The following is a 26844-nucleotide window of genomic DNA, read 5'->3' as shown; positions in this document are numbered from 1 at the left end:
TTCTGACTGTGTCTGCGAGGAGAGGCGCGCCTCCCACTGCTGCTCGTGCGCGTGCGTTGTACTGTCACTGGTGTTGCGCCTGCCAGACAGCTGCGACCAGCTCGCGGCATGTGGAGGTGGGCAGGGGGGGGTGAGTCCGTTTGACCAGCATCGATTTCAACGGAGCTAGTCGACAGTCAGAGACAAGCCTTCAGCACAGTGACACCGGCTCCCCTGGACAGCGAGGGGGAGAATGAAAATAGTGGATTTTGTTTATACTTGTCGGTACAGCGCAGCAGTAGAAGGGAAGTCACTCCAAACGGTAAGCAGCTACGACTGTTTGCTATTGAACTGTTAGCGTCTGTACTTCGGAATACTGTTTAGTCTTCACTCTCTTCACAGTTATTAGCGCTGGAAACGGTAGTATGTGGGTGGCCTCAAAAGACTTGTCGCCTGGGTCTTTATTATCTGGTCCTTTTATGTTTTTACAACTTGCCTAATTCTCTACAAACCACTACAGGAAACAATCCCCACTCATTCTAACGGCTACTCGCTCGCGTGCAGCTGTGGGGTGCGTTAAATTTTGCTCCCATACACATGTGATTTGTAGAGATGAACATTAAGGCTGGTTCGTTTTCTGGGAACCGATACAATTTAGTGTAAAGAGTAGATGGCTTGCCTAACAACCCCTTTGTGGTAAGGGCAGCGAATGAGCGCTTCTCTTGGGGAATTTCTGATTTTGCATCACTCTTCACGGGCTTTCCAACAGTTAAATGGCTTGTGAACCTATGGCAAGGATGGTTGAGAAATGTATCTATCTATCTATGTCGCCTTAATTTTCTGGCTATCTATTCCAGCATACACAGTATTTGTTTGCTGTTTGGTGTCTGTGTCTGCGTATGAAGCCAGATCTCAATCTGCCTCAGTCTATGGTTCAGTTCAGGAACCATACTTCTGAACGAGATATATAATGATATCTCGTTTAAGAAGTAAGCATAGTTCCTGTCAAGCAGGATTTTACCCTACATAACTCACTACACAGACCACAGATGCTCCAGCATCCAGAAGTAGGCCAGTAACTGGCCTGTATGTCATGTCATGCCATGCGTGGTCCCCTTTGGTGGGTTAACTGGGCGTCTCACTGGTTCATCTTTGGAGTGGGGGAGGTTGCAGACAGTCTGAGTCAAAGATCTCCAGCAGGATCCAGCTCTCATCCTCTGCCAGATGTCTGGTACTCATTGTTTTACTGTCATTTACCCCCTCATTGTGTTTTTGTTTTCAGTCTAATGTTGCAGATGCGCATGCTGCTAATGTCGAGTCCATTATTCCACAATTTAAATATGCATGATGACCAACATTGTCTGTGAAGGAAGTGGAAGGAGAAAGATGTTTTTGTAAATGAGTTTGTGTGAGTTTTTTGTCCAGTTGTATAAAATCTTATCTGCTCAGTCCACAAACATATATAACATAGTTCATTTTGCTTAGCTGTACATGCACATGTTCACAAGCCTATTTCTTATTGTTCAGCCTTTAGTGTTTGAGTATCAAACTTTGTGTCACTGTGCTTGTGGTTTGAGGAGGAAGGCCCACATCGGAAAGGTGACAGCTTTGTTCCTTTGCTTTTGTGTGATGTAGCATGATTGAGCCCCCCCCCCCATCGTATCCCACAGCATTTCTGTCTCTTTAATTGTGTCCGTCTTTCTGCTATGTGTTCTTGTTGGTGTTAATTGGTTTAATTTCTGATATCCGTTCAAACCATATTTGTTCAGAGATCAAGGCAACCAATTGTAATTTTTAATGTCTGATATACAGGATTTGCCTCCCTTATGTGGATCAACGTATATATAATTGCACCTCTCTTAATGTATATTTTTGTAAACACCAAGGAATTCTTAACTTTGTGCTTTGTACGAGAAGTTTGATGTTTGAAAAGCTGAATCCAGCTGTGCAGTTCGAATTTAAGAAATACATGTGAACTGAGCTTTTATTTGCAGAAAGCTTTGAGGCTCTTCAATGTGCTCTTGAACAATGATCTGACTGCCCTCTCTGATGCCAACAGGATGTGAGCCACGTGTGAGACAGAGCATGTGAGCCCTTATTTTGTTTTTATGCCTGTGAATGGGCTTCAGTCAGCAGCATTAGCCATTTTTAGTACAATCAGTGTTGGTGATTAAGTCTTTTTCATTTTTCTTTTGTAAGTCATCACTACCTCACTTTGAGGTATCAAAGGGCATTGATAAATTCCTTTCCTGGATGAAAGCATTGCACCAGAAATGCAAACAATAAGTTAAACTATACTTTGGTTAAGAAAACTCAACAGCATCTTTTTCAAATTCAATTAACAAAGTGTAGTTTTATTATTACTAAATCCTAATGTTTTATACTGAGACCAAATTTAATGTCCATCTGTAGCCCCGTCATAACTCTCTTCAATCAGCAGCATTCATTGTATGCTGTTGTGATAATATTATTTCAGTCGAGAGGCATCAATAGCCTTTCTTGTCTTTCTGAATGGTGGCTTTATAATGGACGTCAAAGGCCTACAAACGCACCAGTGTCACAAAACACACCAGATAGTGAAGCTTTTTGCCAACCATAAAAAAGACAGAAAGGCTGTAGCCTTGCTGTGTGACTCGAGAGATCTTAGAGTTTTTACACCCTGTGTCACCAGACATAGGCTGGGAGGTAAGGGTAACCCTGAACAGGTTGCCAGTCTATTACAAGACTTAAGTATAGAGACAACCACAGTGACTCTCAAATTTTCAGCTATGTGCTACTATCAGTTTCATATTGACCAACACTGCATGCCTGAAATCTTTGTAGACCCAGAGAGAACAACCAAACTCATAGAAAAGGCCACAGCCGGCCAGTGGTTTCAATCCCAGGATTATAACAAACACCTAGACCTTGGAAATGGCACGGTGATGATCATGACTTTTACTACCTTTTATAGGATATTCATATACTAAAGAATAATAAATGGGTTTGGACTGTTGGTCAGACAAAACAAGTATTTTTAAGATAGCATCTTGGAATCTGGAATTGTTTGTGTAGTGTATGTTTGTGTGTGTATGACACTTTTTCCTACATTTCATTGACTAAATGATAAGTTAATTAGTTGTAAAAAAAAAAAAAAAAAAAAAGTTGGTCCACTACATTTTGGCTGTATGAGCCTCTGTCAGAAACCAGCGAGACATTTGCATGAGCCAGTTTGTCTAAATTACTCCAATCTATTCCCCACACTCTGTCCCCTTGGTTAAATTGAGGTCACATTACTGTTGAGATGGAAGATTGTCACTCAGGCTGAAAACCGCCACACCACAGAGGAGATGAGTGATGGCTCCTTGGGATAATAACCCCAAATAGTTGTTTGTCTTTTGGCATGTATGGCTAAACCAGGCTATCTTGGAATTTCCCTTCTGTGATTGTCTCCAGTTTGTGTCTTTTTTTACATGCCACTTCAAGTTTGTTTTTGCTCCAAATTCTTTACCTCCTTCTGTTGTTAAATCATGGTGAAATTACACTTTCCCTCCAGCGTAAGACTGCTCCTCTCCCATGTACCTTAATCCTCTGTTTCTATGCTTGTAAACATGATTTCAACATGAAAACTATGATAACCAAATCACCAGTGGAATGTGTATCAGTGAACCTAGCATAATTTCTGCTTAGCTTCTGACTCGAGACCAGCTAACTTTGCACCTGCTTGGGCCTTATTCATTGGGTAACATGCTCTGTATGTGTTCACCTTCTTGAATTATTTAATCTCTATGGCGTTTTGTTGCACTGTGCTGTGGTGTGGTGAGGGGATTGTAGTGGTATACAAACAGTGGAAGTGGTATTGGATCTCATGTTTTTGTGAGCTTATTGATGACCTGAGCATGTGCATCTTGTTGCAGTCGAAGCAGTTTGTGGTGCAAAATCTTTATAATCTTTATAATGTAATAGCACTAGTTACTCAAATTCTGGGTGAGAGCTTTCCCCTTTTTTCGCTGTTTGTATTATGACTCCATTTTTTGCTAGGAAGAGGATCCATTTATGAGAATGTGGCTTTCTCAGCAGGGTCCTGTGGTTTTGTGTTTATGAATACTGTTCCCTTGACATTCCTGTCCTCCTCATACCACCCTTGAAAAAAAAGTGCTGCCACTCTGGGAAACAAGGCCTCTCTGGCTGGCCCGCTACTCCTGCATCTAAAACTTTGTGTGGTCATTTTTATATTTAGAGACCCCCCTCCCCCCAGGTAACAGGGGAGGCAGCAGCAAGGAAGCAGAGACAGTTCTCAGGCTGGGTCAGATTCAGGGTGAGGTGATAGAGAGTCCCTTAGGCTTGAGCTTGTTATTTCCTTTATTAAGATGTGGAATAGATAGTTTGGGATGGTGTAGGTTAATCTATGTTCTGTGTGCTTAGCTTTGGAAAAACAATAAGGCAGAGCGACAGTGGTAATATTGAGTGGAGCAGGACAAAAAACCCCCTTGGGGACAACAATCTATTCTGAGCCTTGTGCTTTTCCCCAGTCCCTGTATTCTGGATGTTTTGCCCCTGGGTCACACAGTCTCTGTGTCGCTGCTATTTTCTATGCATAAACACAAACACTACAGCTGTACAAAAGAAACAGAGGGAGATGGTAGAATGAGAGCCTAAGACAGCAAGATAGACAAGGAATCTCTTGTTGAGACTGTGGCTCGCTATTAAGGCTCCCAACAGTTAGATTTTCTCTCATTGGTCTAATTCAGTATCATCTTTGTCTCTGTTCTTAAGTTGATCCCCAGGTTTATGTGTCATAGTGGTTGCTTCAACCCAGTCAAGAGTAGATGAAGTTAGCGCACTATTTGCCATGCTTTATTGTGAGTCAATAGCCATTTTGAACAACTCCTTAGAGGAACCACTGGAACTATGGGTAAACAATTGTCCATTGTCCATGCACCATCACACCTGCAAAACACATGTTTCGTAGCACAGGGCATTTGCATCCTTGTTATGTCTACAGAAGGTACCGATTATTTACATACACATTATCATTGTAGCATATATGTAATGACTGGTCATTACTTGCAACATGCTTGAAGATGGTACACGATAAAACCTAGAGTATCGAGCCTACAGTTATTCATTTTAAGCAGCATTTCTGTGTCTCTGAAGTTCCATCTGGAGTCCATACCTTCCTTTAAAGAAAGGGCCGGCATTGAACATCTTGTACTAGCCTGCTTAAATTTCCTGTGGGGTGAGTTAGTGATTCCTAGTCTCTGAGGGACTTCCTTTTTATAACATGCATGTTTTATAATCGCCAGATCAACATAATGTTGAGAAGAACTGAGCAAAAGATCTTAAGTTTTGGTGAGGGTGAACTTGATTGCCATCTGTGGCAACTTCAACATTTCTGATCTGTTTTCACAGCCATCTTGCCCCTGCTAAAAACAGAACCTCTTGGTGATCCTAATCTTTCTCTCTGTCCAGCTCTCTCTTCTTTCCCCCCCTTTCATTTTCTGCTTCTTCTATACACATGCATGCTTACATGCACACACTGTGTGTCTGACACCCATTAAAAACTAGAACTCTGAAGCCATCTGGGACTTAAGACTTCTTCATGTGGAAATTGGAGCCATGTGGTTGCTTGTTAGCCTCCTTCCTTTTCTGAACTAGAATGATGCTTGTTCTCCACAATCACCAAGAGCCTACAGCATTAGGCTAATGTAATGACAGGGATAATAACATACACTGCATTGCAGAACATTCTTTGAAATTTATTGTTGCAATTTGCATTCATAATGACTCTAGAAATTACTGCAATCATTAAGTCCTGAAGTCAAAAGATGTGTAAATAGTTGCAAAAGTTGTGACTTTAATGTGTGTTGCAATATCTTAAGAAGGTATCACACAAACATGAATGTCATGGGATTAAGGAATACCAGAGACATACAGCGTAGGACTCTATCTAGGACTGTCTTGGCTGCCTGTTATATTTTATGTATCTCCTTGATGTAGCAATAGGTGTCAGTTAATTAAGATTTTTCATTTTAGACCTTTTCAAATGAAATGCAGACGCAAAAGTTAAAAGTCCCTTCATTTAGGAATCATTAGAATACGCTGGTATTTTCTACTTGTCTGTGGTAATTGGTGGGTAGTACTTTCAGACCCCAGGGCAACATAATGCAGCACATGCAGGATAGTTGAGGGTTTATGATGCGGAGTGATAATAAATCATATGTATATATGGCAGACTCAGCGCAGAATGCGAGTATGATTTGTGAGGTTAACATGGTTGAATGAGTGCCTGGCCGAAGCTTGTCTTATCTCGGAGCCAGAGCGTCTTTTGGCAGACCACACAGCATTGACTAATCATCCAGTGGTAAAGAACTAAACATCTGTCATCTGTCGCTTCATTTTGCCATCAGCAAATTGGGGCTAGGATTTTAAGTGCCAGCCACATAGCAGACATTCAGTGAAAATGAAAATGTGATCATATTTCTGTAAGAAATAAATCTGTCCCTTGGGATTTCAATGCAAAATCTGTGTAATGCTTCTAATGTAGTGTTTTCAGTGAGCAACCATTATGAACACAATTAGTTAAGATGAAACAAACCCAGTGGCTTCAGATGAAGCAACCTTCTGCTGTTCGTTCTACTTGTATAAACATCCCACACCCTAATGTAGTTTCACTTGAGGGTTTCGGCTCAAGATGTCAGACCACTGATAAACAAATACACACACACCTTACCTAACCTAAACTATCAGTCCAGGGTATATCACAGCACTTTTCCAGGATCCCACAGTAAAATGACTACTACCAGACTCCTTCTAATCTCAGCCTTTCATTCTGACTATGTACTTGTATAATCATCTGTTTTAAATCTGACTGCTACTCAGATTAAGATTGATTAAAAACCTAAGGAGAGATGATCATGGATCAAGGAGAAATATATAAAAAGAGGACTTGTGCTTTATCATCCCATGTGAAACATGTGAAAGATTAAAAAATAAATAAACACATCAGAAAGTGTGTTAAATTTCAGTGCACTCATCTCTTTTAAATTTAATGTAATTGATTTACATTTTTTTAAGGACAACTGCTAAATGTTGATCTGAGTCCAATTTTTTTTTCTTATTTTTTCAAATTTTGTAGCATTCTCAACTCATGCACTAGACTTTAAGACAGGAATAAATGGCCTTTTGGGATCCCATGCAGAGCCCGGCTTATACCTCTACTTTCTTGTCTGAAAAATGAACCCCTCACAAGTGTAGTAAAATTACTTATCCTAATAATTCTGCCTCATGAAAGCCAATTTATTTATGGCTTAAGAAATGACACCCTAGATCATGTAAGTCATGCCCAGGCTGAACGCAGCACAAAGAAGCAATACATTCAGCGATAAGAAATTTTGACTGCTGCATCGCTGTTTAAAACTATACAATTTGCTGGATGTGATTCAGAACGCTTTGCAAGCTGTTTGTGGTTACAACAGTGCATTGAGAGCTTATATACGCAAGCTAGATTTAGAGCTCTATGTCATAACAGGAAATGATGTCACCTAGGCCCCAGGCTCAAAATCTTATATCCTGTAAGCAACCAGATCATCAAAATTTAGCCATACAGGAAAGTGGTTTTTCACTACATGTGCAGTGTCATTAGCTCTTTGCATTACTGGCCCACTGGTCAACCCACCACTTTCTCACCACCGCTACATTCTGAGAGATATGTAAAAAGATCTATATTTTTATTTTTTCTGTAAAAGGTGTGAATGCCTATTGTCACGCACTTAATTCCCAGCTTACATTTTCTGCTTGAAACCTACAGCTGTTTCTCTGTCTTAAAATCTATAAATAATTGAAACCTTAATTAATCTCTCTCTCTTTCTCTCATATACTCCTTTCTACAACACACTCCTACAAAAATGTGCACTCCCCCATGTATGATATTTAACTGCATGATCTGTCTCCCACTTAGTGACCTTCTCTACTGCTTACTCACTTTTTCCTAGAGCTTCCATCCATCAGACACCTTGAGTTCCACCACAACTACCCACCTTTCTAATCACCACTTGAAAAGAGCTGTTCAAAGTAAATTTCTTTGAACCAACCACTGAGTGCCCATGAGGAGGGGCTCAGCTGTGTTGGTGTGTTAATGTGAACTGACCTCCGTGTGGTATCACTCACATCTTTTTTGCTGACTATAAAATGTCAGGTCCAGATAATTTGAGGGTTTTGTCAGTAAAAGCTTTTCTTGCTTAGGAGAAGACCCATTTTGTTGTCACACTCTTTTTGTAGTTCTCATTGAACCTGTTGTTGAAGGAGTGGCGGCCACTGGTTTCCTTTTCTTCCTGAACCCAACACAATGCTATCAGCAGTTTGGAGACTCAACACAGGAAGTAAGCAGCTGGAACCTAAAGATGAAGCATAACAGACCTTTTATAAAAATTTACTCAGTAGACAGTGATGTAGAAAAAAAGAAGCTCACAGTCACCGTGAGGAGCTGGAGTGAAAAACATCTCTGTTTTTTACTCCAGGATGGGCCTTGAAGTTTATCATGTTTTGCTTAAAATCATTTTCATTTGTCTGTTATCCATTTATAAACAAATGTATTTTTAATACTGTGTATTGCAGATGCCATTGCCAGCAATGTTAAATAACGCAGCAGGTGCAATGGGAAGTGTTGTTTGTATTTTCACACATTGAATTCCATAATATACTGTAAGCCCACTTAGCTAGTTGGCATATTTTTCAAGTTTTGCTGATCCAAAGAAACAACACACACAAACAGGCTTCAACACAACTTTTCACTTCAACTCTGATGTGAAATAGCTGATGTAATTTTAATTACTTCCATCCCTGGAGAGAATAACAATATAGAGAAAGCTATACATTCATTTCTTGTTCAAACCATATCACCCTAGATGTGTAAATGTAGCCTGCATATAGTAGGCAGACAGTATTCCCTGATTATATGATATAGACAAGGTCAGAGTCATGTCAATGGTATCCCCTCACAAACAGCTTACAACTGTTCAGAAAAATATGCTGATGCCTCGAAAAAGCTAAAATACCCTGACCTGAGGTGGACAAGAAAAGGGAAATGGTAAAAAAGGAAAGCATAGAACAGCAGAGTGTTCACTGGTCTGGTTTTACTGACCACCTGTTAGACAAGAGACTCAGCTGTTGTTTTAATGGAGAAGACTGGGTGCTGTGTTGTTAGACATGAGGTATATGGCTGATGGATCTGGCACCTGATGAAAAGGAAATGACACATCAATACTAACGTCTTTAATGATTCATTCTGATTCTAGGGGAGGCAGAAGCAAAAATTCCTGTCCTGTGACTATGTGTAAAGATATGAAGACATATCACATCTGAGCCAAAAATATACATGACTTTTTAATAAATGTATACTCACAAACAAATTGCATCTTGAAATTCAATGGCTTGCAACCTATCTCCTTAATTTATCTTGTCATTGTGCCCACTGTTTTGGCATTGAGATGTAAAATGTTGGGGAAATTGTTCTAGACGAAGTCTCCTAGTTAGCACCAGCCATAAGGGTTTGTTGGAAAAAGCTAAAGAGTATTTGTGAGAGGAGGCAGGTGCTCTCACACCTGTTGCTGCAAGGCATGCCAGACATACATGCCACCTGAGGCCTCAGCTGGCTACACATGCCATCAGGCGTCAGTGAAAGTATTCCTCGGTGCACAGCATTTGTTGCAATGGGGTTGCCTCTGGAGTTTTTCTCTACAGTGTCACAGAAAGTCTCTGAGTGATCCCAAAGAAGTTTGGTTTTAAACCAACACAATTATGAAAAGTTAATTTTATATTTATATGCCTTAGTTTGACCTATGGAGCAATTTGAAAATGAAATTATTTTAGATTCATATTAAAGTAACACCAATAGCCTCCCCTGTCTATTGGAAGACTTTTACTTTGATTTAAATTTTCTCATCTTGGTTATTTGTCTCATGACTGCATTTAAATGTGGAGCATAACAAAGGCCTACTTTTTTAACCTGTTTCTTAAAAGAAACTAGCGACTGCCTCTTAACACTGATGCTTCAACACCTACACTACATTCAAAGGCTGCAAAGTTTTCTTTTATTTATTTTCGTCCACTATGCCTGCAGGGTGTACCTGACACATTCTTTGTATTCAAACATCACTATGAAATGCTGACCTGGCAAACAAGCGGTGAGGCTGTTCTCTCTGGGGTGTTTATTCAGCCCTGACAACTGCTAAACAGCCGAGCTGTGCTGGCCGGGCACATCAGCCCAGGGAAGGCTAGAGACAGGCTTAAAGGGACAGACTGGGGTCAGGTGGGGGTTATACTGTGAGAAAAAGGGAGGGGGAGAGGCAACAAGAGCATCTGAGTTCTCGTTTTACTACAGGCGCTGGTTTCAGTTGGCCACATCTTTGTTTCTTTCCTCATGGGCTCAGGCAGTCTGTCGCTGTCATGCTTCTTGAGTACTGTGAGTTGGCTCCAGCGAGGCTGTATGTGCACACAGGCATGAATAACTGTACACACATACAATATAAAAAAAAAAGTGCCATGACTGTCATTGTGTCATACTATACATTGTTATACCTCTCATGACTCACTGGCCTTCTGTGAATGCAAAATACCCTGAAATGATGCATAGTTCAACATACAGTACGCCATGCTTTCTTTCTGTCTTTATGTACTTTTTCCAGCGGCTGTTTTACACAGTGTTTGCGCATCCAAAAATCACAGAAGGAAAATGGGGAAAAGCCTGCTTGAAAGCATTTCACTACACAGATTATTTGGCATTGTGAGAGGTTTAGAGATTCAGTCTAAACCATCTTGATCCACTCTCAGCCTGTCCTGCACTGCCCTTATCATTCAAATTAATCGGATCTAAAACCTGAAATTTAGGCAAATTTGGAAGAATGTGAGAAACACTGTTTTTCATATCACACAAGTATTTAGTCATTTGAGGCTCTGGGCACATTAACTGGAAGTCGGTGATGGCCTTGTGGCTTGCCTCTTCATTCCCTGGCTCCTAATAGACTCCAGCTTTCAACAATATTTATTTTAAAGGAACAGTGTGATGTAGGCCTTGTGACCCAACACTATGGTACAGAGAATTAGTATAATCTGTGTCAAATGTGTATGAGTTGTCATATGTTGCTATTCCTTTTCTGTTTTGGTGATGAATAAGTAAGCAAGTCAGTAATGTTAAGTTGATTTGATGGTGAGATGTATGGAGAGAAGCTGCAGCATCACCACCTCAAATAGTGTCTTTCTGTGACCTACAAATACTTCCTGCATTTTTGTTGTTGTTGATTTTTTGGAGGGCTTTTTTATTGACGTAATGCACACTTCCCAAATAAATGTAGCCCATCAATAGGATGAAGCAAGCACACAACCATCCGTAGGTCCAAGCCCCTGAGTCAGAAGTTCTTCACCCTGCTCAAGTGTCCATGGGCAGCACACTGAAATACTTCCAGATTAGCACTATTCTGTAGTCGACCTAAACTCTGACCTAAACTTGAATAGATAATTCCTTGTCCTTATGTCACTTAACTTGTTATGCAAACTTCAGAAAATACATCCAGACCATCCCTGTAAAGGCAATCAAGGCAGTCTAGTTAAAGTATGTGATGATCTCTCCATACCCTCTCCATATTGTAGCCATCCACACCAAAAACCGTAGAGAGCAGTAAACCACCAAGCTACAATACCTTATTTATATAAATATTCAGTTACATTGATGATTGGTTTATGTCAATTCTGATGATTATTAATGAGATTTTTTTCTGCTTCCTTTCAGATTTTGACATGAAGAAGGACATAGACACATTGATAGCAGAGGAACGTGCTGAAATCATTTCTAAATATGACAAGGTAAGAGTGTGCAAAGGGAGAAATTGGAGCCACAGTTCGTGAAAGTCTTGATTTGTAACAATGATCAATCCTAAAAAAATTAAAATCATGATCATCTTGAACATAATTTGCCTTTAAAGAGGGAAGCCAAGGTGTTTTACACCAAAACAGAGGAGTCGACAGTCTTTCTGGTAAAGAGAGGCCCTGAATGGTGCCTGCAATGTGTGAACTCAGAATAGATTTGTTACCAACAGGCAGTGGAAATGGGATTACTTGGAATGATCAATTGATGACACAGTGACTGTGAATGTTTGAATTTGTGTGTCACAAATTGGGGTTAAAACCCTTTTGAGTGTTCATGTTTGGAAGAGGAAAACAAGAGAACTACATGTGAAAGAGAAGGCAAAAATCATCGGAAGGTTTAGTCTGTTTAGTGTTGTTTTGATGGCTGTTGGAACAAACAAGTAAAGCTGATGTACTATTGCTGGCACGGACAATTTTTTCTACTTTATTTATCTGTATCACAGTTTGTTTGCAGCTACACAAGCATCATCTGAAGTAACTTTTAACAGTTTATTTTGCATACAATATTTTCTAATAAGGAGGTAATGGTATGTGAATGTTTCAGGGCAGGCAGGAGGGAGTCAAAATTGACCCATGGGAGGATGCTGACTACAGCATCTTTAAGGTCACTGACCGCTTCGGCTTCCTGCAGTAAGTTACCCGACTTAAAGCTCTGACAACTTTGTGGTTGTGGTTTCAATGAGAACACCTTAATTTGTATCTCTGTCACACTTTCTCTCTCATCTTTCTCACGTCACGATGCCGTTTTATATTAATGTTAAACTTAAATTATCATCTCAATGCTCCTGTTTCTAACACATGTTGTGTATTTCTGCTTTTCTGCTCCAGTGAGGAAGAACTGCCAACACCCAGTGCACTTGAAGAGAAGGTATGAACCTCTGTAGTCCAGATCTAGTCCAGATTTTGACCTTGCATGTGAAATATTTACACCCTTTCACATATGCAGTCGACCACATGTATATATGTCTTTCCTCTCCATAGCAAAAGCATCAGGAGGTTGAGAGAGTGGAGAAATGGCTGAAGATGGTAAAGAACTGGGACAAGTACAGGAACAGTGAAAAGGTGTGTAACTCAGTAGTGACGCACATCAAACACCAGTGAACTCAGGGACTCGCACACACAAACATACTGTCTCAATTTCCTTTTTTTCAGCTAAAATATGTGATGTATTATTTCCATGTCTGTTAATAATCTGTTTTCCATTCCCCTTTTAACCAGAGCTTATTCCCTTATCCCTCCCTTCGCTCCAGTCTAGACAACTTAAGCAAGTGTATAAGTGCGTGTGATGAGTCCTTGTCATTCAAGAGAGTTAACACGGGTACACCCCACAGAGCAGCATTCATATGTGACCCTCTTGCCTCTTGTGGTGAAGACCGTCTCTCTATGTTTAGAGAGCCCTCATTCACGTCTGCCCATATGCCTCTGTCACATGTGTTTCAGTTGGTGAAGCGAGTATATAAAGGCATCCCCCTGCAGCTGAGAGGCCAGGCGTGGGCCTTGCTTTTGGACATAGAGAAAGTCAAAGAAGATAACCAAGGGAAATATGAGGTATGAATCTTAAAACTGATTACAGTTCCTCTAAAATGTGGATACCTTAAAAGAGTAAATTCTAACAGTCGTCCTTATTCTGTCCTCCAGAAAATGAAGCAGCAGGCTCGCAACTTCTCCACAGAGATCAAGCAGATCGACTTGGACGTCAACAGAACCTTCAGGAACCACATTATGTTCATGGATCGCTTTGGAGTCAAGTGAGTTCTTAGCTTCACTCAGCAGAAAGCTGCGTGGAGCTTTCAAATCATCTACAAACATTACTGATGTAGCATGAAAATTTCTTAATTTCCTCTTTCAAACTATTACATCACTGCCACCCAAAAGAGTCACATTGGAAACCCTGAGTAATTTTTACCTATCTTGAGCAAACACACTGCTTATATTGTTGTGGGTCATGTGAATTCTACTCTGACACAGTTTAGTTAGCTTTCATAACAAATATCCTCAACCTCTTTTGTCTCACATGGTGTCTCCAAAGTTCTTGTTTTGGTTTTCTCTGTCACTTCACATGTTCCGGTTTGCCCTCTTGCAGGGTGTGACCTCTAGTTTAAACCTTGGAGCAGCCCCCTTCCCCCAACGTACACACACACACACACACACACACACACACACACACACACACACACACACACTCACATACTCACATACTCACACACGCACACACACGCACACATACTCACATACTCACACAAAACCAAAGCGGTTGTTTCCTCTTCTCAGTGTTTTATTAGCCTTCCTGTCAGTGCACGAAGCCCCACAGGAAATGGCATTCATACAGAAATGTGCACTGATGAAAATGAAGTGTGCATGTGTGGAATAACACTGCCCACATTGTTATCTGGAGACAACACATACATGTAATGATAATAAAGAGAAAAATGATTAAGCACACATTAAAAAACTTTCAGAACACAAACACTCTGTTTTATAGCATTTGCTTGGTGGTTGTGGGACAGGTGTGAAAGCTACTGGTTTGTCTTTGTCAGTTTAACGGAGTATGTGACTGAGTGCTTCATTCTCGCTCTCTGTAACGTCCTTCCCCTCCAATTCAAAGCTGCTAAGTCCAAGCAGACCAAAACACCACTCCATCCTGTTTGGCTGCCCACTCCTTCCCTGCAAGTCAACAGCTGTCTTACTCACACCGAGACACTGACAGCTATTTAAAGCTCCTTTCCTGTCTCTGTCACTGTATTAAAGACATGTATTTACTATAAAGGCCTGGAGAGGAGACATCCTCTCTGTCTACATTATATTTCTTAATGCCCCCTCCCTGATCCACTCACATACACTTACACAATGACTGCCTTGTGTTCACTGTCTGAAACAGTTGAAACTCCAGATGTAATCAGCTACGCAGCACACAACCCTGCGGTCAGCGAAACTGGAGAGAAGCTCCATGCTGTGGAAGAAGTTATATGATGAAAACATGATATCTGCTGACATACGAGAAATCATGTTTAAAAAAAACCCACTAAGTGATCCCTAAAAACGGAAGCCATAAAAATGGGATCTTTTTTTGTGATCGGTCTTTATTAAATTTTGAGTGTCAACACAGCACTAATAGATCACAGAAGTACTTTCGCACGTTCCCTTCAATAAAATAAAATGTTGGAATGGGGAATGCTGGGTAGCTCAGGCTTAAGACCCTTGGATAGAATTCACACAAACACATTCACTCACAAACACACACACACCCGCACACAGAATTACACAAACACTACCAGGATGATATGCTGCAGCCTGGGTTTGTCAACCTCCCCAGAAATATTTGCAACTGTTTTGAATCTGTTTGTGCTGATTGATGGAGCTAATTTAGGCATGAGGATGTTAAGAGATCATTAGTCATGTGGCCTTGGGGAATTTTCATGTAATAAACTCTGCTATACTCCAATACAGTGTTTTCAGCTTGTTCGGTTTTTGCTAAGGAATCACATCCTTCTTTTTAACTGGTGGTTTCTGTGTTCCCTGTCTAGGCAGCAAGCGCTGTTTCATGTACTAGCAGCTTACTCTGTCTACAACACGGTGAGTGTGTTTGCATGTGTGTATATATGTGCCTACTTAAGTGTGTGTTACATAATATGGAGGAGTCTTGTATACACTGGCTGAACAGCAAAAGCTGCAAACCAGTGGCGCAACAGCTGCAAGTCCACCGAGTGCGTTAGTTTCCATACAGCAAAGAACAGGCCAAGCAATCTAAACCCATCTGTTCTCGTTCTTGTTCAGAGCCTTTGGTGAGATCTTTTATTTATGCGTGTGACTCGGCCTTTAACATACAGGAACACAATCTAACAGCCAGACCACCAGTGAACCCACATCTATACTCAGCGCTCACATCTTTAGACCAAGTTCCCATTTGACTCTACATGTACTTGACTTGGCAAAGCAAAATACAAGAGTGGAAACAAAATCAATTAATCATGGATTTGTCATTTTTCAAGCAGAAATGCAGAACCAATTCCAGTTTCTCTCAGTTGTGAGGATTTTTTCCTTGTTTTATATGATGATAATCTGCATATCTTGAGGTTTTGGACTTTTCTGACAAAACAAGGAATTTGAAGCTTTGGGAAATTGTAATCTGTATTTTTCACAATCTCCTGGCATTTATTAGTTGATTAATTGAGAAAATAATCAGCAGAATAATTTATTAGGGGAAATAATTTTACATTGTAGCCCTACAAAATATGATATACAGTACTGTGATATACAGTAGCTAAACAAATTTCTCATGACACCCTAATCCCATTTCATACATTTTATTGTTCATTTGTAATCTTAACAGTGTTTCCTGTACAGTAATGTCTTAGCAATGCATTTGCGGATGCTGAGGTCAGACATAACAAGTCTGCCCTGAAGTCCCAATGTCCTTTCTCTATCATAAACCAGAGTATGTCTCAGTGGAGTGAAGTCTGGGTTTTACAACTGCGCAGGAGTGATCTGTTCAGGACAGTACATCTCCCCCGTACGCAAACACAGTCCATGTCTGTTTTTCTGATTTGGTTCTGTAGTCGGTTCCTGTGTGGTAGAGGTGTTTTATCCAGAGGAAATGGAAATGTGCTGTCCCCTTTTTCCCTTTTCCTCTCTTCTGACACGCTGCTCAGAAGAAACTGGGTCAGTAGGAGAGCGCGAGAGAGAAAGGAGGAGGGAGGGATAAGGGAGAAAAGTGTGTTTGTCCTTTTCGCCTATGTGATGGTAGAGAAGAATGTGGAGAATGTGTAGTTTAACCTCTGTGCAAACATCAATTATATCTACTGTATTTCCTTGAAAGGATACTTTGGAGTGTCCATCTCTAGCTGTGCAATAAATCGGCTTAATATGGACAAATACCAAGTGTGTGTGTCTGGTTTTGTGTATCTGCACTTGCCAAGGGCAATGTGTTTAGTGTAAATCATCGAATCATGGTGGAGTCAAATTGGCGGTAATTCAAGTTGAAGACATGACAATACTGAGAATGTATTGGACTGCAGTAAATATTTTTACAACCTTGGTAAAAGTGTTTATAATATTGTAGCTGCATCTACAGTTGGTCTGAAGCTCCTGCTGTGCAATAAAACCACACACATCCACAGTCTGCCTTCAGACCACATCAGACATTCAGGTGCTCTCCTCTCTTAGTCTTTAGGCCTGTGTGTGGCTATGCTCTATTAAATTATGAATAATTCCTCTCATTTGCTCATTCTGTTTAATTGAACCTGTCTCCTCTCTTGCGTTCCCTCAGGAGGTGAGCTACTGCCAGGGGATGAGTCAGATCGCTGCCATCTTGCTCATGTACCTGAATGAGGAAGATGCCTTCTGGGCTCTTTCCCAGCTCCTCACCAACAACAAGCATGCGATGCATGGTGAGACAGAGGAAGAAATGAAGATAGAAAGATAAAAACAATTATACAGAAAAATGTTTGGACATATAAAAAACTGTTGAATGAGGCCACTACTAATTTGGTCTTTTAAGAGGGAAAATACTTTTTTCATTTCTAAATATTATGTCTCTGTGTCCCTCACCACACACCATTTATGGCCTGCTGATTTATTTTTTCTCTGTGCTAGGGTTCTTCATCCCGGGATTTCCCAAGCTGCACCGTTTCCAGGCCCACCATGAGCTGATCCTCTCCAAAATGCTGCCTAAGCTGAAGAAACACCTGGTAAGTTACAGTACATCTGTATGGCTCATGCTTTCTGCCCATGCAACAGACATGGAGCTACAATAATGGACTGCTTACAGGTCATGGGATGCAGTTGATTTAATCAGGACATTTCTCATTATGTGATTAATTTATGTTGCAAAAGGCCACATGTTCAGAGTCAGGACTGTTTGGAAAGTAAGATTTATAACTGAGAACAGATTATAAGGAGTTACTTCCCAAAGAGAGTATTTCTCAGTAACTCCTGCCCCACAGGACAAGGAGCAGATGACAACAGGGATTTACACCACCAAATGGTTTCTACAGTGCTTCATTGACAGAGTGAGTATTCTCTAACATTTTTCTTTTTAAAGAATATGAACTGCATGAATGTTCCATCTCCAGAGCTTCTCAGTTACTATCTAGTCCCAAATGTATTCTGCTCTTAAACATAACCATAAATCATTATCTCACAGTGCATTCTCTTGCATTCCTGTTGAACATTGCACCACATTTGAGGTTGTTTTATTATTTTTTAATCAGACTGACTCTCTACCGCCCTGTGTCTTACATAACAGACCCCTTTCACCCTCACTCTGCGTTTGTGGGACATTTACATATTGGAGGGAGAGAAGATGCTAACTGCCATGGCATATACAACCCTCAAGTTACATAAGAGTGAGTATGAGGCTGGTTATGTTATCTTCCCTGCCGTTCAAATGAGTCAAAGCAGCTTCATGCCCTGACAGAGCCATGGCTGCTGTTGCTATACCAGTGGATGTTACTCTGTGGATTACATGGCACGCTGCATCACGCTTGGCTGCCTCCTAACTGGATGGCTTACATAATGCAAGTGGTGAGTTGCTGTGGAGAAGAACCGGAAGCTGACTTTTCATTGGATGCTTTGCTGGAGCATTGCCTCAGCACATTGGTCAATTTTTTGCAAAAGCACTTTTTTGACAGGACACTTCCTTAATTATCTTAAAGATAGGCCTGCGTTAGTGTAGTACTGTCTTTAACATTAAAATTTATATTTATATCAGAGGTTACCTGACATTTAACCTCATTGACAAGAGTCTCCCTTTCTGTAATTTAATTGCCACTCTTTTGTGTCTCTGTTGTGTGTGTCTGATCAGAGCGTCTCCAGAAGTTTCAGTTAGAGGACCTGAGGGAATTTCTCCAAGAGCAGCTGGCTGTTTCTTTCTTCCTGCCTGATGATATGGTGGTTGAGCACTTACAGGCTGCTATGTCTGAGCTACGCGGTAAAAAGCTGGACCAATGTCCTCCAGGTGCAGTTGTGTTCTTCGTATTTCTGTTATAGTATAAAGCTACAGTCACTTCTTCGTCTCATTTATCCCAAAGTATCATTTTTTTCTCCTTGTTGATGGCTTCCTTATCTTCCATTTCCCTATTTAGCCAAGTCAGAGGAGCTACCAAAGAAACCTCTAGGTCAAGAGAGACCAGTTCTCCTACTGCCGCTGCAGCCTGACACTCCTCTGGAGGTCAAAATAAATCTGCAGCCCAACAGCCAGCCTGATACAGAGGCCCAGCAAACAGACAGCATCAACCTACACCAGACCCCTTCTCCTGCAGAGCCCCAGGACTCAAGTAGCCTCTCCAGGGCAAAAACACCTTCTTTGCCCTCACCAGATCCAGTTGTAGTCCACACACAAAGAACACCTTCTCCTCTAAGGCCTTGTAGAGCACCTCCATTACCTCCAAATGCAGACAAACCCTTTGCTGAGGGTGGGTTGGACATAAATGTGAAGGAGTCACTCCCAGAGTGTAGCCAGAATGAAGACCGGGTGGAACCAGAGAGCCAACGTGGAGACCCAGAGACCCAGGAAGAGCCTTTGGATTGGCCTCCACCCTACGTACCCCCTGCTTTGGACACTCTTGTCATGCAGACTGAGGAAGAGATTATGGATCTTCCAGATCTGCCACCTCCACCTTTCTTTTACCCCGCGCACAATGACCAAAGGCCTCACCGTGAATCACATTGTCTAGGGACTGGGACTGGTCCAGAGACCCAGCGCCGCTCTCCTTCTCCTCGCTCCACCCTGGTTCCTCAGATGAAGTTGTCTCCAAAACCATGCCCAAAACCACCCACTCCTCCCACAAAGCCTTCTCCTTCCCATGCTTTCTACTCCTCCCCCTCCTCCTCTCCCACACTTCCTCCCCCCAAGCCAACCAAGTTCCCAGTATCTCTCTATGTCCCGGCGTCTGCGGGAGACAGGCGGCCCTCCAACACCTCCCAGTATGACAACCTGTCTGAGGTTGATGAGGATGATCGCTGCCTGGACAGGCTGCTGGCCTCCACTCCTGAGGAAATTCCCAGCATGCACAGCAATCCTCCACATGCCATTAAAAGAGACTATGACCCTGCTCTCTACCCTCTGCCTCCACCTCCTCTCTTCATCCCTCCTTCCCCTTCTCCTATACCTCCCTCGTTGTGTGCCCTCCCCAGTTTGCCACAGGAGCCTGAATATGAAGGAGGTAGCTGGGTGGAGGACTCCATCATCCCCCCTCCTCCAGCTAGTTTTGCTGACAGACTCACTCCCTTTCAGTGCAACACTGCCAGCAGTTCAGACACACACAGAGCCACCTCACCCAGTTACTCTAAGCCTTTCTCTAGGGGCCCCAGGGACCATTCTGCCTTCCCAGCACCACTGTTGTACACCGGGTCTCCCCCAGGCCACTCCAGGCCCTCAGGACAGTCAGCAGTAGGCGTTCCCTTGGTGCGATCCAGCCCAGACTTTTGCAGGATGCCTCCAGGTGGACAGCAGTTGCCCAAATCAGTGACCTTCTGATTTTTCAAGTATCATTCATATGTTACTGATTATGCCAGTATGATTCGGACTCTCTGTTGTGCTTGATTTGTTTTCAAAGCCATATAAGAGGTGAAAGGCCAGTAGCTACCCAGTGTGTCAGAGGTTTATGTATTTGCATGTGTGCGTGCACGTGTGTGAAAGGACTTTTTTCATTGATATGTACAGATTTCTGTGACACTTGCACCTTTTTTGTAAGGGCAGTGTATTTAAAATTGCCATCTGTGTTAACCTTTTCTGCACAAAAAGTGAGTGTATTTTTCCTTTAGACCAGATTTGATTTCCTATTTTAATGGACGGTAATGAGAAATTTACACAGTATTAAGGTGATCTAATACCAGCTGCGTGTTTCGCCATTGCTTCTTCTTCAGATAGTTTCCTTTTCTTCCAACAAAGTGTCTTAACCTGATCACAGTGCACTGGGTAGCAACTCTAACGCAAGGGCTTTTGAGGCTGAAGCGTCTTTGCTAAAGCACCCAAAGCCTATACATTTATACTGCATTTATGGTCAACTGTGAGCAGGCTCACACATCTTAAATGTATGTTAAACTATAATGAAAAACTATTAATATAACACAGTTTCTTTACTGTATCTCTAGGTCAATACTTGATGACAAAGCACCACTAAACCAGGTTGCACCAAAGCAGTTTGCATGCAGACCTTTTAAAGGTTGTAATGTTGTGACCACCAGCAGCAGGGAAGACATGGTGCAATTTGTTACTGGTGTAAATACAGGCAGGAGGCAGTGGGTACCCTGTGGGTATTTTGCTGCTTTTTTTAACCTTTAAATTTTGTCAATTTCAAAGAAATAGTTTCAGTGTTATATCTGTTTGTTTGACACTTGATTTCACAGCAATAATGTAGTGATTCATGTATATATGCATGCACATATCAAGATTAAATAAGATGGAAATATAAGACTAACATGAGGATTCCAGACTGATTTACAGTAATGAGACATATTCATGAAGAGTAGCTCCCTCTAGTGGTTGGAAGTGTTACATATTGGCAGTAACTCCAAAATGAAGTCTTCACATTTTAGAACACATCCAGAGACAGGATGCCTTTGGGGAAACTAGTCCTAGCCAAGAAATAAATGCTACCTATAATGTTCATTTATGAATGTGCACATAGTAAGCTAAATTTAAGAAAACAAGGACACACTCCTCATCATACTGTTCCAGATTGTCAGACCAGGGAGAGAAGTGAATGAATCAAAGCTAAATGTGTTCATATGCACAGCCATAATTTAGAGCCATTGCAGTGACTTTACTGTCAGTTTATTGTAATTGTACAGAGCAAAAGTTCTTGAGAAATGGAAGTTGAGCCATAATATACTGTACAAGGACCTAATAGTAAAACATGTTTATATTGTTTCATTCAGCTATTCTGTATATTACATTATATAGTGTCTCAACATCAGTTGTTTTTTGTTTTTTTGTTTTGTTTTTTTGTTTTTTTGCACTGGTTTTGTTATTACAGACAGGTTTTGCAATTCTCTGGAAGTATTCAGTTATTTTCTAATGGAGTTCAAGGTTACTGCTAAAGAAACCTTTTTCCTTTTAGCCAGATGTTAACAGATGTTTAATGGCTTGTTCATGAACTTTGGTCTGGCTGCTGTGATTCATACCAAAGAACTTGGATCCTGGCCTGCACTTGGCTTGCTGGAGTATTTTTAGTCATGTGACCTGACCACCAGTTGCACATCACTGCTCCTTTTATGGGTCTGGTTGACATCAGTGATGCTGAGGCTCAGACCAAAGCTTGTGTACATTTATGCATCTACTTATTTGAGTTTTTATAAAGAGATAAACCTTAGTATGTCTGTCGTCTTCTTTCCCACAAAGATGATGCAAATATGATGTCAGATATTTATTGCACACCCACGAAATCATGTAGTTTTACTGTACCTGTACATATCTTAGGTTCTAGTAGTGCAATGTCTTTAAACAAAGTAAACAAAAGTAAGAGGAAAGGCTGTTTAAATATTAAGGCATTTTAAAAGCTTTGTCATTAAATATGGAAACAGCACTAAGGCTGCAAATAAGGCTATGAAAATATACAAGCTGTACTTCATCAGTGACATAATCTATTGTTTCACTCCCAGCACCATGTTCTGCATAAAATATACATGCTTCATACTTTATCCACCTACACCCTGATTTTCTCCAAAGGCATTAGTAACCAGTTAGTAGAAAAAAATAACAGTAGTTACATTATCACATACAACTTGAGCTGTTATTGACAAAAATATGGTTGTTGAAAACTACAGGCATCGTTATTCTTGAAAATGCTTTGCATAGAATTTTATGGCTTTTAAAAAACTGTATCCGAACATTCATGCAACATGTTCTAAAGTGCAAATTTTGTATGGGACAAAATGAGTAACTTCTCATTGTCCTGATGAAATTAAATACAAAAAATGCAATTTGTACATTCATATTTCAGATTTTTTTCACCCACATTTAATACACAGGACCATGGAGAAACAAATGTTATGATTAAATTGCACATATTTAAGGCAGAAATCCTGTCCATAACTTCAAAATCCCAGTGAAAAAGCATTCAACTTCAGTGTAGGCACTGTCCGTGTGCTGAGGGTGTGCTGAGCAGAGACCTGACCTGTCAGGCGGCCGCAGCTACTCCCCGGCCGAGCAGTAAAGCCACATGGTACAATCGTATCCTTTTATACCCTGAGTTGACTGATGAGGTTAGAAAGCGACGTGACACTGTCCCTCAGTTTGGAGTCTTCTTCCTGTGCCAGTGACACTCCGGCCAGGCGTGTGGAACCGTTCGATCCCAGAATGCACGGCAGGCTGAGGAACACCTCTGCACCTATACCACCCCAGCCCTTAAGCAAACAGAGAACGCAGATGAACCATGTGACATCTTGTATAATTAAATATCTATGAAAATACATAGTATAATGAAAATAATTACACTTGGTTGTGATACCTGAGCCAATGTAGAGACAGAGTGAGTCTTCATTTTATTTGTCAGGATACTGTTTGTGATGTCAGCAATGGACAGACCCACAGACCACGACCGCTGGCCTCGATTCTTCATAATCTCAAACGCTCTACAAATACAGAGTGTGCGTCAGAAAAAAAAAATTACTTTTAAACTTTAAATTTGAATGCAAAAGCCATCCTAAACTAAGCATCATCATGAAGAGGTACATCTTTTGATACATTTTCTAATCCCATCTAATTCACTAAACTCCTAAAACCTCCTTCAGCAGCACCTGGGTCTGCAGATTCAGATCCAGTTGATTTAGCCACAAAGTCTTAAATATATCAAATTACATCATATAAATCCTTCACTCAGGGTTAAACTCATTCATACCAGTACCTGTCTAACAATGGTTTAGCGCTGCTGGATCCTGGGGTGATATCTGGCTGCACATCGGAGCTCAGCCCGGTGTTACTCATCACGGGAACTGCAAGACAAAAACAACGACGAGCTCATTCATGTGCGTCATTTACACGTCACTTTTACAAGTCAGACGGAAGGAAAGAAACATACATGCTGAACTGGTAGTGCAGCATTACTGGTTATACAAATACAATTCAACATTTAACATTGGTGTAGTGAATGTAACTATTAAGTTGGGTATTCACCATGACAATTGGCGCAACGATTGTCATGTAAATATTGAATTGATCCTTTGTGGCTCACCTTTGTTGTCTGAAAGTTCTCCTATGACCCAGGCTAGTTTGTGGGTGTTCAGGTTTATATCCAGAACGTGACTGAGTCGCTCTGAGTCCAGGTTACACCCGGCTCCAATCACCCGTGTCGGAGGTAAGCAACTCTGCCTCCAAGCGACATGGGTCATGATGTCAACTGTAATTGGTGCAAGGAGGAGAAATTAGTTGACGGTATAAAAGGTTAACAGAGTGGTCTGCTCTTCAATGGGAGGGTCTTTGGTGTTGTTACCGACCTGGTTGTGAGGCGATGACTATCACAGCGTTAGGGCTGAGTCGTGCCAGATTTGGGATGATTCCCCTGTACAAGTCCACGTTAGTCTGAACCACGCTGACATACGATTGCTCACTGCTCCATGCATTTGCAGTCACCACAACAACTCTGGAGCCTGCAGAGGCTGACAAATCTAACAGAGAAGAGTCATCAGTAATTAACTCCCCCACACGTGCAACAGCAAATTACATTGATCGATTGTTTTTTCTTCTCACTCTGAAAGGCCAAAGTTCAGAGTCAGCTACAGAAGAGCAGCTGTGTGGGACTCAGTTAAAGCTTGCTGTCACTGAGGTGATTCATCAAAGGTCTCCCTGAGCACGGTGCCATTCGGCTACCAGTGTCTGACATCTGACATCAGTGATGACTCAGCCAACAGGCACTTGTGGATGACTGTGTGACAGTGCAGAGAGTGACGTACCTCTGGACACCTCAACCTTCGGCAGACTGAAAATCTCCAGATCAGTACTGCCACCCTTGGTGGAACTCTCGGCAACATCAATGAAAACCAGTTTATCCACTTGACACTTTATGAAAGATAGGAAAATGAACTGTCAGTGAGAGAATGCATGAGTTTGAAGTTTTAATTCAAGCAGGGAAAATGGATAATATCAGTTCGAATACTTGAAAGATTATCTAAAAAGGTGTTTTACCTTAGCCAAAATGCTCATCACAGAAGCCATTCCTAAATCCCCTCCCCCGATAACTGAGACTTTGTTGATCGTTTGATCATGGTGTCTGACTCCACCTGAAATAGACATGAGTTAAGCTAACAACAGCAAGAATTTATCTGATTATTGATCATCAACAACAAAGCTGCATATCAAGTGAAGCACCATCATTGATCTGGAGATTAGAGACAAATGCCAGAAGCGAGTGGGGATCTTTGTTTTCTCCTGTGGTCTTTGAGGACAGAGGGGGATCCTCCTCAAACTTGGCAATCATCTCAGTCAGAAGAACCACCACGGACGACTTGGGCTGTTACAGAGCAAAAGAAGCAGCACCAAAAACTGATGAGAACAACACACAACCATATGTGCACACAATTTAAAAATTCATCCAGAGGGTGTAAAACCTTACATAATCCCAGTTGTGTAGACCTGGCAGATAGATCCGCCCCCTGGGGTCAACATGCTTGCCCTCTCTGATGACCATGTTAGGGGTCGGCCTCAGGAGGCATATGGGGGGAGTGAAGGGGAACGAGTCCATCAGCCACAGCTGAATGGGGAAGTTGTAGGAGCGGCCTAAGGGATAAAGAAGCACCATCAGTCCATATTATTGACCTAACAGTGGCATATTCACAGTTTGATTTCTCTCAGACTCAGTCTCTACATTCAGAGGTTCTTACCTTCATACTGGACAGGGATGTTACCAACTAATTTCAGGAGATCTTTCTGTGTGCTGTCACTGAATGCTGAAAGTGACATGAGTAGTAAACCCAAATATTAATGTGATGTACTATATACGAGACACGTGTTGAGGCCTGCAAAAGATGAAGTGTGTTCAAACAAACAAACTCACTGTATGTGCCTGTGGAAGGTTTCATCCCAGGGTAGATTCTTTGGATTTTCTGCAACTCCTCAACAGCAACATCATGGAATTTGTACTAATATCACGGATAGGAAAGACAAACATCTGTAGCTGCCATATGTAAGCTGCTATTTTCTGGTTTTATTTTGCACCAAAATCAAGATCCATCAGTCAATAAAGCCTCAGTAATATTACACAGGCATTTTCTTGAAGGTTTCATCAGATCATTCAGGATTTTATAGATCATACATAAAAAAGGTTATGTGGACTCAACAGCTGCAATAGTAATACATGGTTTTTGAGCACAGCAGTAACTGAAGGATAAGAGGACAGAGAGGCTATAAATAAGCTCGCAGTGAATACCTTGTCAATTGCTTTGGCGCCGAAGGCGGCAAACAGCTCAATGCAGTGATTTAGTTCTATCACTTCATTAAGTTTAAACGAATTTGTTTTGACTGAGAATCTGAAAACTGACTAGTTATCACTTTGTTTTCAACTAGTGTCGATATATTTCCGAATGATCCACATTTATCTGGGACAGTGTAGTGACAGAACTGGTTCAGCCACTTAAGAGAAGTTAGCTAACAGGCTGCTGTGCTGAAACCTTAACAGTTTTCATTTCAATCAGACTTGACGTCTGATACATAACTAACCTTGGAGAGGATCCGCTGTACTTTCTCTGAACTGAGGTCCATCTATTTAAGTAAAGTGAAAAAAACACGGTTCTTTCAGGGTTTCTCCTTTTGATAGTTGGCTTCAACTTCAGCTGTAAAAACTTCCGCAAACTTTCAGCGTAGTCATGAGAGAAGCGGCAGAGCCCTCCCACTTGGTACGTCATGTACGGCAGGCCGAGAGGGACAAAAATGCAAGCAAACACAGAATGCTTGATGCTAACGTTACTGCTGTTACATGGCGACGCAGTCTGCGTTGGCAACAAATATCACCAGTCATCAAGCTTCTTTCA

The 26844-nt window shown here is 41.4% G+C and overlaps 2 protein-coding genes across 2 annotated transcripts; one reads left to right on the top strand and one right to left on the bottom strand.

The window, feature by feature from the left end:
- Positions 1 to 109: 109 nt before the first annotated feature.
- Positions 110 to 22193, top strand: LOC111228719 (USP6 N-terminal-like protein). The gene is made up of 14 exons (XM_022754735.1): positions 110 to 301; positions 11744 to 11817; positions 12425 to 12510; positions 12709 to 12748; positions 12862 to 12942; positions 13321 to 13428; positions 13519 to 13628; positions 15405 to 15453; positions 17147 to 17267; positions 17473 to 17567; positions 17823 to 17888; positions 18125 to 18224; positions 18683 to 18835; positions 18963 to 22193. The coding sequence occupies exons 2-14, from the start codon at positions 11752 to 11754 to the stop codon at positions 20354 to 20356; spliced, it is 2469 nt and encodes an 822-aa protein (XP_022610456.1). The 5' UTR covers positions 110 to 301; positions 11744 to 11751; the 3' UTR covers positions 20357 to 22193.
- A 40-nt stretch (positions 22194 to 22233) lies between these two features.
- LOC111228722 (ubiquitin-conjugating enzyme E2 variant 3-like) lies at positions 22234 to 26835 on the bottom strand. The gene is made up of 12 exons (XM_022754738.1): positions 26534 to 26835; positions 25872 to 25956; positions 25699 to 25764; positions 25431 to 25594; positions 25187 to 25328; positions 25004 to 25098; positions 24772 to 24877; positions 24316 to 24486; positions 24054 to 24218; positions 23727 to 23814; positions 23331 to 23454; positions 22234 to 23226 (listed from the first exon to the last, which is right to left on the bottom strand). Exons 1-12 carry the CDS (start codon positions 26573 to 26575, stop codon positions 23062 to 23064), a joined length of 1413 nt encoding a protein of 470 aa, XP_022610459.1. The 5' UTR covers positions 26576 to 26835; the 3' UTR covers positions 22234 to 23061.
- Between the last annotated feature and the right edge of the window lie 9 nt (positions 26836 to 26844).

The sequence above is a fragment of the Seriola dumerili genome, unplaced genomic scaffold (genome assembly GCF_002260705.1).
Source record: "Seriola dumerili isolate Sdu_G_001 unplaced genomic scaffold, Sdu_1.0 BDQW01000219.1, whole genome shotgun sequence".
NCBI classification, from domain to species: domain Eukaryota; kingdom Metazoa; phylum Chordata; class Actinopteri; order Carangiformes; family Carangidae; genus Seriola; species Seriola dumerili.
The sequence above is the reverse complement of the archived record's forward strand: the minus strand, read 5'-3'. Positions and strand labels throughout refer to the sequence as shown.

Coding starts and splice junctions, on each gene's coding strand:
- LOC111228719 (XM_022754735.1), top strand. CDS start 11,752: ATGAAGAAGGACATAGACACATTGATAGCAGAGGAACGTGCTGAAATC. Junction 12,943..13,320: donor AGTACAGGAACAGTGAAAAG/GTGTGTAACTCA, acceptor CATGTGTTTCAG/TTGGTGAAGCGAGTATATAA. Junction 17,268..17,472: donor CAACAAGCATGCGATGCATG/GTGAGACAGAGG, acceptor TCTCTGTGCTAG/GGTTCTTCATCCCGGGATTT.
- LOC111228722 (XM_022754738.1), bottom strand. CDS start 26,575: ATGGACCTCAGTTCAGAGAAAGTACAGCGGATCCTCTCCAAG. Junction 25,765..25,871: donor ACCTTCCACAGGCACATACA/GTGAGTTTGTTT, acceptor TGTCACTTTCAG/CATTCAGTGACAGCACACAG. Junction 24,219..24,315: donor AGTCATCGCCTCACAACCAG/GTCGGTAACAAC, acceptor CACCAATTACAG/TTGACATCATGACCCATGTC.